General features: G+C 29.6%; 2 protein-coding genes and 1 pseudogene across 4 annotated transcripts; 1 reads left to right on the top strand and 2 right to left on the bottom strand.

The window, feature by feature from the left end:
- The first annotated feature begins 3,432 nt into the window (after positions 1-3,432).
- On the top strand, positions 3,433-5,355 carry LOC117915214 (annotated as a pseudogene).
- Positions 5,356-6,808: 1,453 nt separating this feature from the next.
- Positions 6,809-11,527, bottom strand: LOC117913879 (ankyrin repeat-containing protein ITN1-like). Of its 3 annotated transcripts, none has more exons than XM_034828977.1 (5): positions 11,440-11,527; positions 10,509-10,862; positions 9,278-9,775; positions 8,612-9,147; positions 6,809-7,587 (listed from the first exon to the last, which is right to left on the bottom strand). In XM_034828977.1, exons 3-5 carry the CDS (start codon positions 9,402-9,404, stop codon positions 6,970-6,972), a joined length of 1,281 nt encoding a protein of 426 aa, XP_034684868.1. In that variant the 5' UTR covers positions 9,405-9,775; positions 10,509-10,862; positions 11,440-11,527; the 3' UTR covers positions 6,809-6,969. The 3 variants fall into 3 exon arrangements, with proteins under 3 accessions (XP_034684868.1, XP_034684866.1, XP_034684865.1); XM_034828975.1 differs by lacking the exon at positions 11,440-11,527 and adding an exon at positions 10,937-11,149; XM_034828974.1 differs by lacking the exon at positions 11,440-11,527 and having other exon boundaries at positions 10,509-10,905.
- On the bottom strand, positions 9,464-10,736 carry LOC117915213 (arf-GAP with ANK repeat and PH domain-containing protein cnt-1-like). The gene is made up of 2 exons (XM_034830778.1): positions 10,626-10,736; positions 9,464-9,775 (listed from the first exon to the last, which is right to left on the bottom strand). Exons 1-2 carry the CDS (start codon positions 10,734-10,736, stop codon positions 9,464-9,466), a joined length of 423 nt encoding a protein of 140 aa, XP_034686669.1.
- Positions 11,528-17,470: the final 5,943 nt, after the last annotated feature.

Here is a 17,470-nt window from a genome sequence, read left to right as displayed (position 1 = left end):
TTTTTTTTTAAAAAAGCAAGTAAAAATATTTTTTTTGTTTCAAAATTGAAATTTTGTAATAAATTCTTTTGATACAATAAGTATAAATAAATTTTCTGAAAATTGAATACAAATTAAATTGAGAAAATAAATTGACTCTTTTTTGTAAATAAATAAATTGAAATCACTCATTCAAAATTGTTTTTAATAAAATCATTTAAAATTTCTTGAAAAAAATATTTTTTTAATATCTTATTTATTTATTTAAATAAATCATTTTGTATAATTCTCTTGTTATTTATTTTGTGTATTCTTTTAATTAGATTTCATCATTATTTTTGTGTATATTGATTTTTACCATGACTTATACGTTATTTTTCTTGGCATCCATGATTAATTAATTAATTGTTACAATTCTCTTAATTTGTTTAGTAGAGACTGTATGCATACAAGGTTAGAGAGGTGCTACGACTCATTATCATACTTTCCCAATAGGTAACTTGACCCCCGAACCCAAATTCGGTTTTTCGCAAACCTGTTTTTCATTCAGGAGTCACATTTAGAGTTTTTATTTCTTATTCTGTTTTTCCCTTAAAAAATAAAATAAAAATAAGTAGCAACTCCAAGTCTTTCTAAAAAAAATCAAATTTTCACCAAATAAATAAATTTAAAGCGAATCTCGCCATCGAATGAGGACGCACGTGAAAAATACAGAGTCCACAGTTTCATTTTTAAAAAATATTAAAGAAATAAGAAAATAATATTAAGGAATGTGATTTTCTTATATTTAAATACAAAAAAAAAAAAAAAGAGGAAATAAAAGACCAAACAAAAAATGATGAAAAATGATAATAAATTTCATTTTCCTATTTTCCTTCTTCATATTTTAATTTTTTGTCTCTTTCAATTTTATTCTTTTTCTTCAAATTAAGATCAAAGTATCATTTTTCTTAAAATTTTATTTTTCTTTTATGTTTTTAAGGTCCGAAAAAGTCTAAGGTACCAAATTAACACCTATTGAAGTTCAAATCCAAGCTGTCATTCAAAGTTTATGATAAAATTTAGAGCATTGAAATAAGAATGAGGTCAAGGTACAAAGTATTAAAATCATATTTGAGGTACAAAGTTAAAGACCTCGTGTAAAACATGATAAAACTTAAATTACATATATGACGTGGCCTAATTAGTTCCATTTTGATATGGAGGATGCATTTAATTGATGGATAAAAACATTAAATAAGGTAATTTAAGTTTGATTGGTTGAACAGGACAAAATAAGACATAACATAATCAAATCTTGATATATTATATCTAAAGTGATAATGGTATTTTAGATATTAAATCCAACATAATATTTTATTGCATGTTTATATTTAATTTATAAAAGGAATAAAAAAATATTATAGAAATTTTATTACATCTCAACATCCATTTTTTTTTAAATAAAAAATATATTGAATTCCTGTTATAAAATATTTATATATATATAGAAAATCTTTCTCATGTTTAGTCCTATTTGAAAATCATTTGATAATTTATAATTTCATGTCCATTTGAACATACTTCTTGGTGTTTTTTTTTTTAAATTAAAAAAAAAAATAGTAAGAACTTCTAAAAAAAAAATCCTCTTATACAAAAAGTGTAGACCAAGTTTATATTTTTAAAAATAACTTTCAAAAAATTTTAAATTTAAGATATTAAATTTTTATGAATACCTTTATTTTTTTTAAATAGTTTTAAAAAATCATTAGCTTTTTAATGTAAAGTTTTAAAAGTAAAGTTATTATTATTTTCTATTTTCGAAACTAAACAAAATGAAGTGTATAAATGGAAATTTAGTATTATTTTTTTTATTTCTTTGATAATAACATTTGTGTTTAAAATATTTAGAATTTATAAATAAAAAAACATTGCATTATGCTATTAGAGAGTGTAGACAAACATGAATCCATTGTCGATTTTGAAGAAATATGATTTTTCTATGGCAATAGAGGAGGAAACCACCTTTCTATTTTTTCTCTTGTGATAGGAGGTAGGAGAGGGAATGTTTTGTATTTTCAGAAAAGAAAACTTAAGACACCAAACTTCAGTTTCCTTTTCCCTTTTATTAATTTCCTCTATGTCTTAGGGACCATACCCATTGGTTGTTGGGTCACATGTGTTTTGGGCCCATCATGTAAGACACATGTGACTTGGGCTCTACACACAAAGTGACCCATACTTAATAAATATAAATTGAATATGTATAGATAGCTTAATCATAGACTATTATTAATCTGAGCTCCTGGAATGACTCTATGCACTTCTGCCAGTGGGAGGGGGTTACATGCAGTCACCAACTTCAGAGGGTCACAGCCTTGAGGTTGGAGAGTCAGAGATTAGCTGGTTCCTTGCCTCCTATTGAGAACTTAACATTTCTCAGAGAGTTGGAATTGTCCAACAATAACTTGCACGGTACCATCCCAGTGATATTGGCCATTTGCCACGGATGCAACATCTCAATCTGAGCATGAACTTTATCCAAGGTGAGATTCCGATTGAACTGACAAACTGCTCAAGCTTCAGAACTGTGAATTTCACAAGGAACAATCTGACAGGGCAGATTCCCTTGCACGTTGGCCATATGTCGAAACTCCTACATCTATGGCTTGGTGCCAACTATCTAAAAGGGGTCATTCCATTTACTTTGGGAAACCTTTCATCTTGGCTGTCCATTGCGTACATTTGGAGGGAAATATTCCACATGAATTAGGTCGTTTGAAGAGCATGAGATATTTATATCTGGGTACAAATAACTTCTCTGGTATGATTCCTCCCTCCCTCCATAATTTGTCATCTGTCATTGAACTTGTAGCAACTGACAACCATCTGTCTGGAAATTTCATGTCAAACATGAGGTTCAGTTCTCCTCAACTCTGCAAGTTTGGCATAGCAATGAGTCAGTTTACTGGAATAATTCCAGATACACTATCCAATATTTCAGGACTTGAACTTTTGGATCTTGGTGACAATCATCTAACTGGGAAAGCCCCTGATAGTTTGGGAGTGCTCAAGGATCTGTATTGGTTGACCCTTGACTTCAATAGTTTAGGAAGGGGAATGTCTGGCGATTTAAATTTTCTAAATTCTCTCACCAACATCATCGGTTTAAGGTTAATCAATCCAGAAGGCAATCATTTTGGGGGTGTGTTACCCAACTCCATTGTCAATCTCTCAACCCAACTGCAGCAACTCGTCCTAGGAGAAAACAAAATATCTGGAAACATCCCAAAAGAGATTGGAAACCTCATCAACTTGATTCAATTCATTGCAACTCGGAATTATCTCACTGGTATCATTCCCACATCAATTGGCAAGCTTCAGAACTTAGGAGAATTGGACTTCGGTTAGAACAGGCTATCAGGTCTGCTACTGTCCACCCTCGGCAACTTAAGTCAACTGTTCCACCTTAACATGAGCTACAACAATTTGGATGGGAACATTCCTACATCTCTCAGGAACTGCCACAATATGGAAACTCTGGACCTCAGTCACAATAAGTTGAGTGGTAGTGTACCTGAAAATGTCATTGGTCATTTCAATCAGTTGAGATCACTCTACCTTCAACAAAACTCATTCACTGGTTCTCTTCCAGCAGATGTTGGTCAACTGAAAAACCTAAATGAGTTACTTGTTTCCGATAACACATTTGTCAGGGGAAATTCCCAGGGAACTTGGCAGCTGTTCAGTATTAGAGTGCCTCGACATGGCAAGAAACTCTTTCCAGGGAAAAATACCCGTCCTTTAGCTCTTTACGAGGAATTCAATTCCTAGATCTTTCATGCAACAACTTGTCTGGAACGATTCCCAAAGAACTACAACATCTTTCTGCTTTGCTGACTTTAAATCTGTCTTTTAACTACCTTGAAGGTGAAGTAGTTCCAAGTGGAGGAGTTTTTAAAAATGTGAATGGGATTTCAATCACTGGGAACAAGAAGCTTTGTGGGGAAATCCCTCAACTGCATCTGCCACCATGCTCTGTTGTAGAGTCAGCAAAGCATGCCAAGGGCAAGCATCCTTCAATCAAAATTATTATAGCTATAAGCATTGCTGGTGTTTCTTGCTTGGCTTTCATTGTGGCTTCAGTTCTCCTTTATAGGAGAAAAAAAGACAATAATGAAGTCCTCTTCCACTTCTTTGGGATATGGGTACTTGAGGGTTTCTTACAACTCAAAGCAACTGGTGCATTTGCTTCCTCCAACTTTGATTGGCATGGGAAGTTTTGGTTCTGTATACAAAGGAATTCCTAGTCAAGGCGAAAGACCGGTTGCAGTGAAGGTACTGAACCTTCAATAGCATGGAGCTTCCAAGAGTTTCATGGCTGAGTGCAAGGTCCTCCGGGCAAATTCAACATCGAAATCTCCTCAGGATCATAACTTCATATACAAGTGTGGACAAACAGAGGTAGTGATTTTAATGCTCTAGTATTTGAGTTCATGCCTAATGGGAACCTAGATAGCTGGCTGCATCACGAATCCAGAAATTTAAGCTTCAGACAAAGATTAGATATTGCAATTGATGTGGCTAATGCTCTGGATTATCTTCATCACCAATTGCAGACACCAATTGTTCATGGTGATCTAAAGCCAAGCAATGTTCTTCTTGATGATGACATGATTGCCCATGTCGGGGACTTCGGGTTAGCCAAGCTCTTTCCTGAAGCTGACGACATGCTGAGTAGTGATCAAACCAGTTCGACACTGATGATGGGATCCATCGGTTATGTCGCTCCAGGTACACTTCCTTAAGTCTTTTTTCCTCAATCCTAAAAATAAGTTGTGAAATTGTTGGTTTAAATTGGCACGCAGGATAGCATAGCTACACTCGGCCTATTAGCCTTACTTTTCAATGGACTTTTAAGTAAAAAAGATGAATATATGCATGGCAGAATATGGACTAGGTGGCTCCATGTGGCCTCAAGGAGATGTGTACAGCTATGGCATCCTTTTCCTGGAGATGTTCACGGGAAAGAGACCAACAGAACACATGTTTCCGGATGGTTTGAGCCTTCACAGTTTCTCGAAGATGGCATTGCCAGAACGGGTGATGGAGATTGCCGATTCAAACTTGGTTGGGGAGTCAGGTGAAGCAATCAACAATATAGCAAATCACGGTGATGTGGAAGGTAGAATGCAGCATTGCCTTGCCTCAATTGCGAGAATTGGAGTAGCATGTTCTGAAGAATCACCTGGTGATCGAATGGACATCAAAGACGTGGTGATGGAACTGAATATCATTAAGGAAGTGTTTCTTGGGGTAGGAATCCATGGGGAGAGACATATCATGATTAGGATGCAACTACCTGCGGAAGGAACATCTCAGCTCGGTGGTGACTGAAGAGTAGTGGTTTGTTCTAATTGTGACTGAAGACTGTAATTGAAAAATAGTATATTTCTATTTCATTTTTCAAAGCTTCATGGTTCCTGCTTATTTGACTTATAAGTTATAACTACGTTTCATCAATGTACGAGGCACGTGTTAGCTAATAGCGGATTTTTATATTTAAATTTAATTATTAGATAAAAATTATAAAAATATGAAAAAATAATTTTCATCTACCTCATGATTGTATTTCAATATATTTTATTTTAAACATTATATTTATTAAATAATTTTGTTAGTAGGTAAAATCATATCCTTTTTTTTAAAGAGAAAATAAGATTAAATTTTTTTTTTTTAAATGACATATTTTTAGAATATATTCTTTTAAAAAAATCAGTTTTCTAAAAATAATAAATTTTCATAATAATTATTAAAAGAAAATTAAGACAAAAAGGTTTATCAAACATTATGGTAGAAAATAGTTTTGAATGGTATATTGGTCTCTTCATATTTTATATCATCTCTATCAATTATGCAACTTATATGAACCAAAAATTAATTTTTGAACTCACAATTGTCTCGTAAAAAAATGTTAATAATGGTTTTAGAATGGAACCAGTTATTAAATTGGAAAAGACACTATTTCAAATCCATGATTGACAAATAATCAAATCAATTATATCATAAATATATAATTTATATATTATATAAAATTTAAAATAAACAATTAAAAATTTAATAATATTTTATTTTTTATATTTAATATGTTAAATTGAATCATAAAAATAAGTATAAATATATTAATGTTTTAAATTTTATTAAATATAATATGTATAATATTTAAGTTTGAAGATATTTAAGGTAAAAAGAAAATTATAATATTTAATTTTAACTATATATCCATATATTTTATTATTTTAAAATTTAAAAAATCAATTTATATTATTTCATACCTATTATTATAAAAATAAACGTTGGAAAAAAAAACCATTATAGGATTATACAGAAATATTTACTAATGTGATATGTGATATATTGCGCGGTGGCTTATCTCTTACTTTTCCATCATGAGGTTCATGTTTCAAATCCCTACCTGCGCAATGATATGGTAATCTCAATTCAAGTGTTAGTCACCCGGTAAACCCAAAAAAGTCTTTTGTTATGATCCAAGACAACACTTCAAATTTTATAAAAAATAATTTATACAATAAAGTTTTAATTCTTTAATCTCAATTTTAAAAATAATAATCAATTCTAACTTTAGTAGTATCAATTTTATAAGAATTGATTCAAGTTCTGACTGCCAATCTTATACAATGATATCCATGGATAAAAAAATGAATGCATCAAATATAATTTATACAAAAATAATTTTAATTCAATGACAAAAACAGTTTATAAAAAAAATGATTTCATTAATATAAATTTATCAAAATCGTTTGTAAAACTAGTTTTGATTATATTAATCTCAATGAATCAATTGCATCCAAATTTACAATAAACACTAACATTATTCATATTCACAATTGTATCCATTGACTAATCTGATATATTGCTTAGCCCGAAAAAGTCTTTTGATCCAACCCAAGAAATAGTGGATTATAAAGACTAAGATCGATTCGGGAGCCCTCATCTACGCGTCTGCATTTTCTTTTCTTTTCTTTCAGAAGCAAGGAGGATTTTGTGGATTATTTTGATTATGAATTCCGAAATCGTACCTCTCCAAAATAAACAATATTCAACTGCAATGGAGAGGAAAAAGCAAGAGCAGAGGATGCAAGTGAGAAATGAAAGGCCCGAGGAATGCGGTAAAACAGCGTACGAGCCGGTTGCGAAAGCGATGGCCATTGCTCCCATCCCAACCATGGTCAAATTAAAGGCCCAAAGTAAGTGTTTTTCAAGGTACTCCCCACGTTGGCGCATGGTCATAAAAAAGTGAAGCAATACGGCGCATAGTGAAGATACCATGGCTATGGTATCCGTCACAACAAATGCTCTAAAGGCTGCTTTCTTTGATAAAATTGCCTGGCCATCATCCTCTTTGTAACCACCGGGCAAGGTGAAACCCGCAGCAAAAGTTACTGTTGTTATAAGCGCAGAAACTATCAAATGGGTTTCCCCTTGTTTTTGTAATTGAGAGATGTATTCTTTCCTTTCTTTCTTTCTCTCCCGTCTCTTAGTTTCCTTCTCCCTAACCGAAGAATGACTTTCAGTCATAACATACTCGAAGGCAACTTGGATATTTTCCTGAAATCAGATGTGAATAACATTTAAATTTAATTCAACTGATGAATCCATTTTTTATTAACTCTTCATCCTATTCACCTTCTACTGCTTTAAAATGTGATAAAAATAATTAAAATGTGGAAAAGAAAAAAATGTTTTCTTGATGTTATGTTTGGTTCATGAGAATCCTTAAAACTATCTTAGTCATAAAAAAGAAAAAGTGAAAACAAATGATAAGGCTATGTTTATTTCTAAAAGAAACCATAAGGAAAAATGTTAAGAGAAGAAAATTAAAAAAAAAACAAAAATCAATGAAATAAACATTGCCTTCATGTTTTTCATGAACCAAATATAATCTGAAATTCATGAAAATGTAAAATATATATATATAGAAAAAATAAAATATTTTCCTTAGAAAAAGTGTAAAAAGCTTGGAAAGACTGCATTTCTCAATAATTTAATTTTTTTTCCGACTTTTTTATGAGCAATAAAATGAAAGAAAATTTTATAAATTGTTGTTTTCTTTTTATTTTCTTCTTTTTTTCCTTTTCTTTTCCTCAAATTAATCTTAAACTACATTTGATTTTGGAAAGTAATGGAAATTTTTTTTAATAAAAATGGTTTTCTTTTATTTTTTTATTTTTCAACATTTGGATACAAGTGAAAAAATGATAAGAAAAAAATTACTAAATAAAAGACACTAACAATTTTTCTTCCCATTTCCTTTTTTTTTTTTAAGAAAAAAAGGTTTATGCTAAGTACATTCCTCTTAAATTTAAATTTCTTCTGCTTAATTTCTCAATAAACAATGAAAAGCAATAAACATTTTGTAATTTTTTTTCCTCTATTTCTTTCTTTTCCTTTTCTCTATTATCCCATCTTGAAACTTTGGAGACAAAAAAAATAAATAAATAACTAGCTAATGCTTAGGTTGAAGGAATCCAAACATAGCAAAAATAACAAAACATAACAAAGCTCAAAGAAATGAGAAACGTGGTAAGCATTTGCCAATAAACATATAATTGAAGTTATGTGCGAGCCTTACCTTTTTCTCGGAAATGTCCGCCCTCAAAATTATGTCATAAGCTGTCAAGTCTTGATTGTTGTACGCCTTCTTATCCACTTTTTCATTCCATACAAACCAAGAATCTGAAATTTGATTAAGAGAGAGCAGGTGGATGGGTGTGTTTCCTTGGGCATTTTTCTCATTTAATAGTCCTCTCGAGTCTAACCATTTATTGACGTAATTACTAGGTTTAAAATCATCATCTCCCTTTTTCATCATGGCAAAGTGAAAAATATTATTGCCCTTATCATCGACCTGCTCCCGACAACCAGGAGAGTGAGATAGGATCTTCTCTACTATTTCTGTATGATGGTGGAAATATGCAATATGAAGGGCAGTCTTCTTCCCATCTTTGCTCCTAAGGTAGGGTACACTCTTTTCTGACTTATTTAGCAATAGCTCCACTATTTTCAGATCACAACCTCTCTCTGCAGCATAGTGAAGTGGAGACCACCCATTCTTATCTACTTCTTTGGTGAGGTCTGGCTTCCATTCCAGTATCTTATTTGTCATTGCTGATTAATAGATAAAGGAAAAAAGTTTAAGAAAATTAAGCAAATGAACAGAATAAATGAAGGCATGCATGTTCCCTTTTAATCTACATATATGAAAATAACATTATCGTTAGTATTGTGAGCATACTACCTTCATCATTGCATAATACAGCAGCGTGCAAGGCCGTTCTACCCATTAAGCCATTGTAAGAGGGTGAAGTTCTACTTTGGTCTATGATTAGTTTCACCAAGCCTGTAAATCCTCTCTCCGCAGCCATGTAAAGAGGAGTGATACCTGAATCATTAGCACCATAGTTAAACCCGGGGTCCTTCTTAATCAATGACTCCACCACATCTTCAAATGCCCTTCCCTTGCTGCAAGGTGAAGCGGAGTGTCCCTGTTCAGATTAGGGCATCGCAGTAGAGATGAACATGCAGGCAACGTAAGGATCCATTTCACACACTCTGTTTGACCGAATTCACTTGCGATGTGGAGTATCGTGTTATGCTTTGGGGTTAATTGGGCATGAAATTCGGACTCTGGAATTGTCTTCAGAACTTCAATGTCGCCCTTCGCTGCTGCCTTATACACAGAGTCATCCATGACTGGGATGTCAGTTTGGCTGCCATCTCCATCGTGAGCTGCAACCTAATTCAAATCAAAACCCGAGTTAATTCAGCAATTCTGCACTGTTGTTAGAAGCACCCAAGAAATTTGAGGGAAAATGTAAAGAAAAGAAGAAAAGTAGAAGAAACAATTGAAAATAAAAAATACTTTGAAAATTAATTAATTATATTTCTACATTGCTTCAAACTCGTTTAAGTTATTTCAACTATTTTGTATAAAGGTTAAATAATTTAAAAATAAATAATTTTTTAATTAATTTTAATTATGTTTAATTTTTTCTTAATAAAACCATACATGAAAAAATAATTTTGTTTAATATTTTATTTTATTGTTTTCTTCCTACTTTTGGGAACCAAATATAACCTAAGTATTCATTAGGTCTTTCAATCCTCCCAAATAAAAGCGAATTCAACTAAAGTGAAGTGATCTGATATATGATCTATGATGTCATTATATCATTTACAATAATAAGAAAAAGATGCCTTCCTACCATAGAGAAGTTAAAAAATAATAAAGCACTTAAAAAAAGTTCAAGATGAAAGATCAGAAATCTAATTGAGTTGAACACTTGCCGTTAAATAAGCAACCAAACTCAAATAAACTCCTAAATAAATTATCCAACAACCCATTAATATAAAGCTGTAGTCAGAACCCTTCTTAGAACAACACATTCTAATCTTACGAATTAGTTGGAAACATAGATATTTTACTTTATTTGACTGAATCTAAAAATTCAATACATTGTAACTAATACCAGGCTTGTGCTTTGATATTTTGTTTGCAAAGTGTCCCATGCTTCCTTAGACTTTGTTGCCTTTGAAATTTGAGGAAAAATACTCTCTGTGATTGCTTGTTGAATAAAAAACAATGCCTTGGCATCATTCTTTCGTACATCTCTCATAGCATCCCCTGGAATTTCCTCTTCTACATAACCCTTATCCACAAGCTCCCACAGATCTTCGGAGATAAAAAGAGTCCTCATCTTTATGCTCCAACTATCATATCCATTTCCTTGAAAAAGTGGGATGGTAGGTTGGATTGAGATAACCATCTGATCAACTTGACTATGATACCAGATGATAATCCAAAGAAGACGTGTTTTCTACAACTGCAAGGAAGATAGAAGTTAAAAAATAACAAAGCACTTCAAAGAATCGTTGAGATAAGTGAAAGAAGTCTTACAGAGATGATCTAAAATTTTATTCATTAGATTTGCCATTAAATAAGGTGCCTCTTAGGTATAGCTTAGAAGGTGGTGGTCCCCTCTACCGTGAAGTGTGTGGTGGAGAGCAAGGATTGAAATTTCGAAAAATTCCGGCGATATTTCGGAGAAATATCGCTTATCGACCGGCTCCGACACAATATTCGTCACCGATTATAGTCGAAATCTGATCATGATTTGCAGGCAAAGGTTGTGTTTTTCAGCCTGGCTCAAAAATCGTGGATTTAGGATTCATGAAATTTAAATCGAATCACAAAAGCAAAAAGACCCCTAGAACAGATCCAGAAACACACAGGGAGCCAAAAAAAAAAAGGCAATGTTTTTGGTTTTCCTTGGGGGTTTTGCATGGATTTTCTCGGAAATCAAACGAGGATGAATTTTCCCGGAAATCGAATGGGGATGGATTTTCTTGGGAATCAAACGGGGGTTGCAAAAAAATAATAATAACATATTAGATTGGTACCTGCGAGGATTGAGAGTGGCAGAGGAAAATAGGGCCTTTTTAGGGATTCTCTCGTCTGGAAGGCAACTTGCTTCTTGATGCCTGGGTGAGAGAAGTGAGTGGCACTTTTGAATTTTAGATTTAGTAGAGATTTAAAAAGAAACAAATCATGAATAATTTTCCACCCTCTATATAAATAATTATTAATTACCTATCTTTATTTTGATTAAACCACTACGAAATTTGGACTTTTTTATCGATGATATTTTATAAATTAAAATTAATTTGATAAGATAAATTATTAATAATTTTAATTATTTAAATAAATTAATATTAATAGAAAAAATTGTTACTATATATTTTTAATAAAACTTTATAAATTAAATCTCAAATAAAATATTTTATATAAATTAAATTAATTTTTTATTTAAAATATAATAAAATATGTTTTAATAAAAGTATTTTAAAATTTTTAAAATAAATATTGTCTTCAACAACATAGGCTCCTTTCATCTAATAATATAATAAAACCACATGGATCTTCATTTGATACTAAGATTATTATAATGTCTTATGTATTATATTTATGTATAAATTGTTTTTATTCAATAAAATCAAATATTTCTTAACTCAATTCTAACTTTATACACTTCCAAAATTTATATTTATTATTCTTAAAATTCAAATATCGAATCTATCGATATATCTTTATCTACCGATATTTTTCTTCTTGATCATATTTATATCAATTACACTTATAAATATAACTTAAAAATATGTATTCTTACTTATTTTATTAATTTTTGGAGTTTTTTCAAGCATTCTTATGAATTTTAAATAATTTTCGTTTCACTGATGTTTGTAAAAAAAAAAATATTCACCGATATTTTTAATATATCCGTAAAATCGAAATATTGATATATTCATAATTACTGATATTTTCATCCTTTGTGGAGAGAAAGTGCATATGTACTTTCCCTTTCCTTATCTCTTCTTTCTTTATTTTTTCTTTTATCTAAAATAAATTGAAAACAATGCAAGAAAAAAAATGAAAAATAAAAATAAAAATAAATAAATTATTTTTATATATTACTTTAAACATATTTTACTTATTTTTTATTTATATATAAATTAAATAATTTAAAATTATATTAATTTCATAATAAAGCCAAATACAATAAAATAATTTTTTTAACAATTTTTTCCTTTATTTAATATTTTCAGAGCAAAGTATAGTCTTTAATTTCTATGTTAAAAGTCCGTAATATATTTTGCCAACCCATGTTGAAAAGTACGGATAACACCATTGAGTCAAATATGATAGGATTTATTAATTTTTTCATAAAAAAAAAATTAAAATATGAAGATCTAGAATGGTCAAACAAAAAATGAGGAAATAAAAGACCAAACAAAAAATGATAATAAATTTCATTTTCCTATTTTCCTTCTTCATATTTTAATTTTTTTTGTCTCTTTCAATTTTATTCTTTTTCTTCAAATTAAGATCAAAGTATCATTTTTCTTAAAATTTTATTTTTCTTTTATGTTTTTAAGGTCCGAAAAAGTCTAAGGTACCAAATTAACACCTATTGAAGTTCAAATCCAAGCTGTCATTCAAAGTTTATGATAAAATTTAGAGCATTGAAATAAGAATGAGGTCAAGGTACAAAGTATTAAAATCATATTTGAGGTACAAAGTTAAAGACCACGTGTAAAACATGATAAAACTTAAATTACATATATGACGTGGCCTAATTAGTTCCATTTTGCCTATTCATGTGCAAGATATGGAGGCTGCATTTAATTGATGGATAAAAACATTAAATAAGGTAATTTAAGTTTGATTGGTTGAACAGGACAAAATAAGACATAACATAATCAAATCTTGATATATTATATCTAAAGTGATAATGGTATTTTAGATATTAAATCCAACATAATATTTTATTGCATGTTTATATTTAATTTATAAAAGGAATAAAAAAATATTATAGAAATTTTATTACATCTCAACATCCATTTTTTTTTTAAATAAAAAATATATTGAATTCATGTTATAAAATATTTATATATATATAGAAAATCTTTCTCATGTTTAGTCCTATTTGAAAATCATTTGATAATTTATAATTTCATGTCCATTTGAACATACTTCTTGGTGTTTTTTTTAAATTAAAAAAAAATAGTAAGAACTTCTAAAAAAAAAATCCTCTTGTACAAAAAGTGTAGACCAAGTTTATATTTTTTAAAATAACTTTCAAAAAATTTTAAATTTAAGATATTAATTTTTTATGAATACCTTTATTTTTTAAAATAGTTTTAAAAAATCATTAGCTTTTTAATGTAAAGTTTTAAAAGTAAAGTTGTTATTATTTTCTATTTTCGAAACTAGACAAAATGAAGTGTATAAATGAAAATTTAGTAATTAATTTTTTTTTTTATTTCTTTGATAATAACATTTGTGTTTAAAATATTTAGAATTTATAAATAAAAAACATTGCATTATGCTATTAAATATATAAAAGCATTTTATTTATATTGAATAATGTTATATATTAATATTATTAATGGTGTGTTATATACATTTTTAAATTCTCTGTCAGCTAAAATTTTAATTTTTTTAATCAAATTTTTTTTATTTTATAAAGGAGTAAAATAAATAAAAATGAAATAAGACTAAATTTCCATGACGCATATGATGACATCCATGCCATGTAAGTACAATGACATCCATGCTATGACAGTTTTGGCTGTCAGCTCCGTTTACGGTCTGTTTTGGGAAAACCACCCTTCACGGCTAGGGATGGCAATGGGGCGGGTTCGAGGCGGAGTGCCCCCCTCCCAACCCCGCCCCGTTTATTTAAAGCAATTCTCATCCCCGTCCCATTTAAAAAATTAAACGGGGCGGGGCGGGGCGGGCGGGTATGCTACATTCCCATACCCACCCCATTTAACTTTTTATTTAATTTTAATTTTTTTAAAATTACTTTTAAAATTTTTAATTATATTAAAATAAATATATTTTATAAATAATTAAATTATTATATTTTTTATAACTTATTTTATTAAAAATAATTTATTATTATCTATATATTAAAAATAATAAAATAAAAATTAAATTAAAATAATTTTAAATTTTAAATTAAATTTAATTTTAATTTTAATTTTATATATAATCGGGGCGGGGCGGGTCGGGGCGGAGCAATACCCGAACCCGCCCCGAGTTTCAAAAAAAATCCCAAACTCGTCCCATACCCGTTTAGGAAAATAATATCCCGTCCCTAATGGGACGGGGCGGGGCGGGTACCCGAAATCACCTGTCCCATTGCCATCCCTATTCACGGCAAGGTTGTGTGGTGGAGGGGGTTGCATATGTCCTTTCCCTTCTCTCTTCTTTAATTTCTATTTTTTTTAATAAAAATAAAAAAAATAATAATAATGCATTTCCTTGGTTGGATGATGACGTTGGATAGGATAAGACAAACTTATGTTTGAATAAGATGCTTATTAGTTTTGTGGTGGAGAGGATGTGCTCCAGTCTTTTCTCTTGTCTCTTCTTTAGATTTCTTTTTCCTTTATATTAATTGAGTGGTTATTGAAAATGTTTTGCTCAATCCATCGTGAGGCCAATGTTGGTGCAATAACTATATAAACAAACTTTAAATAATAAAGAATATAAAAGCAAAAAATTCATATTTGTTGTTTAATAAATTTTTATTTCTTTTTTATAAGATTTTATATTTAAATAATTTTTTTATTCATCCAATTAAAAAAAAATATTATATAAAAAGCACAATAATAAGAAAAAAAAATACAATTAATAACACGAACTTTATACTCTTTGGAAAGAATATGAAAATTCTAACAAATAATAACTAAAAAGTTTTTATGTTAATTTAAAATAATTTATATAAAACACTTACATTTAAATGATAAATCAAACTATCATTTTTAAAATATTTATTTCAAATATGATTTATGGTTAGAAAAATAATATTTGAAATTAAGGAGTTTAAACTTTTTGAGAAATACCATTACAAAAAATTATTTATTGAGTTTTAGAAAAATATAAAATAAGGAATAATTTAAATAACATATATTGATATTTTCAAGTTTCAACGCAACTTTATGGAATAATATAAAATATGTATATATTTAATTTTTTTTCTTTTTAACATTATTCGAGGCACGTGACATGAAATAGAAGTCAAAAAGGTACCATCATGTCGTCGGTCCAAAGTGTCAGGTACATGATGAACAACTTTCATGGTTGCTTAAAACTTTATTGAAAACTTTGATGCAATACAAAAAATTATATCATATCATCGCTTTTCTCATCACACCCACCACCGCACCTTTCCGGGCTTCCCCCCTTCTTCCTTTCTTGTTTTTCAGGAAACATTCATTGCACCAACTTATAGTATCATTGTTAGATTAATTTTTGTAATTAATCTATAATTTGGGCCACACATGTAAATAATTAAAATGTGTGTGCTATCATTTAATTAAGCCTAAATATAGTGATCTAATTAATAATTGATTAATTGGCTTAAGGGTATAATTGTCATGAGATTATTGTGTAGATACTATTAGATAATTATTATTTCTATGAGGGGCAGAAATATAATTGTGATAAAATTAAAACTGCCCTAGCAGTTTATAAATAGGGTTATGGTCCCCATTCTACCACTACGCATTCCAATTTCCGAAAATCCTCTCAGAGAGAAATTGACACAGAATCTAGTGGGCAGAATTGGAAGACCATCTCAAAGGGTTTTCTTCCTATAAGGTTTCTCTTTCAATGGATTCAGGTATGTTTCCGCTATTATTTTTCTACTCATTTTTTTAATCAGGAGATTCCAGTATAGATGAAATTAGGGTATTCATCTTAGTTGATTTTAACAAGAATATTCCAGTATATATATAAATTAGGGTATTCATCTTGGTTGAGTTATAACAAGAAATATTCCAGTATATATGAAATTGGGGTATTCACCCTTGGTTGAGTTATAACAAGAAATATTCCAGTATATATGAAATTGGGGTATTCACCTTGGTTGATTTACAACAATCATATGATTCATATCCAAATTGTTTAATATAGAAAAATTTTAATATACCAACATATGAAACTGAAGTCAAAATCTTGATCATTTGAATGAGAGTATAACAGTCTTTTTTTACCGTGTTTTTTAAATTTGTTTTTAAAAACTATTTTTTATTCTTTAACTTAAAAACAAATTTTAAAAAACATGATTAAACGGACTCATATTTTATTTTTATTTTTTAAAATTTATGAAAATAACTTTATTTGTTTCCTAAAAATTGTTCTTTATTTCATTTTATTTTTAAAAATCATTTTCAGAGAACAACCGTCAAATGATATTAAAAACAATTTTTTATTTTTAATAACTAAAAACTATTTTTAAATCACACAATTAAATGAACTATAAATATACGATATTAAGATAATAAGAAGTCCAATTAAATATGTATATATATATATATATATATATATATATATATATATGATATTGTATAATTGATGATGATATATTTTGATTTAGGTGCAAGTATAGTTTTCAAAAAATAATATATACAAAAGAGAGTCAAGTTATTTATTGAGTTTCTAACCATTAGTTTTAGATGAGACAATACTTGCAAATACCCAAAGCGGCCCTACCTTTGAGAAAGTATACAAAGTTCCGACTGGACCAACTAGTTTGATTGGTCCAACCATTGACCAAAGCTTGGTTCGGTTCAGTCCATAGCCTTTGGGCTGAGGTACACATTGAACTAGTTTTGAACCATTGGTTCTAGGTTGACCTTTTTTACTTCTCAACAAAAGGTTGGGTGGAAGCCCAGCCCAATTGATAAGACCAGGACAAGGCTCTGTCTTGAGCCTTCTTGCATGCTTATTATATCATGAAATGGACAGTTAAAGACATTCTCATCCTTATCAACTTCCTATGTGGGATGAGTTTTAAAAAATCCATAAAATTCACATGTCAGGACTATGACCACTTTACTACTAATGGTTGTTATTTAAAAT

Source organism: Vitis riparia, chromosome 5 (genome assembly GCF_004353265.1).
Source record: "Vitis riparia cultivar Riparia Gloire de Montpellier isolate 1030 chromosome 5, EGFV_Vit.rip_1.0, whole genome shotgun sequence".
NCBI lineage: Eukaryota > Viridiplantae > Streptophyta > Magnoliopsida > Vitales > Vitaceae > Vitis > Vitis riparia.
Note: the sequence above shows the minus strand (reverse complement) of the source record. Positions and strands in the feature narration are given on the sequence as shown.

Excerpts from the sequence above, each read along its gene's own strand:
- LOC117913879 (XM_034828977.1), bottom strand. The coding sequence starts at position 9,404 with ATGGCTGCGGAGAGAGGATTTACAGGCTTGGTGAAACTAATCATAGAC. Across the intron at positions 9,148-9,277 it reads TGTATTATGCAATGATGAAG|CAATGACAAATAAGATACTG; the intron begins GTAGTATGCTCA and ends TCTATTAATCAG. Across the intron at positions 7,588-8,611 it reads CGGACATTTCCGAGAAAAAG|GAAAATATCCAAGTTGCCTT; the intron begins GTAAGGCTCGCA and ends ATCTGATTTCAG.
- LOC117915213 (XM_034830778.1), bottom strand. The coding sequence starts at position 10,736 with ATGAGGACTCTTTTTATCTCCGAAGATCTGTGGGAGCTTGTGGATAAG. Across the intron at positions 9,776-10,625 it reads TACGAAAGAATGATGCCAAG|GTTGCAGCTCACGATGGAGA; the intron begins GCATTGTTTTTT and ends GATTTGAATTAG.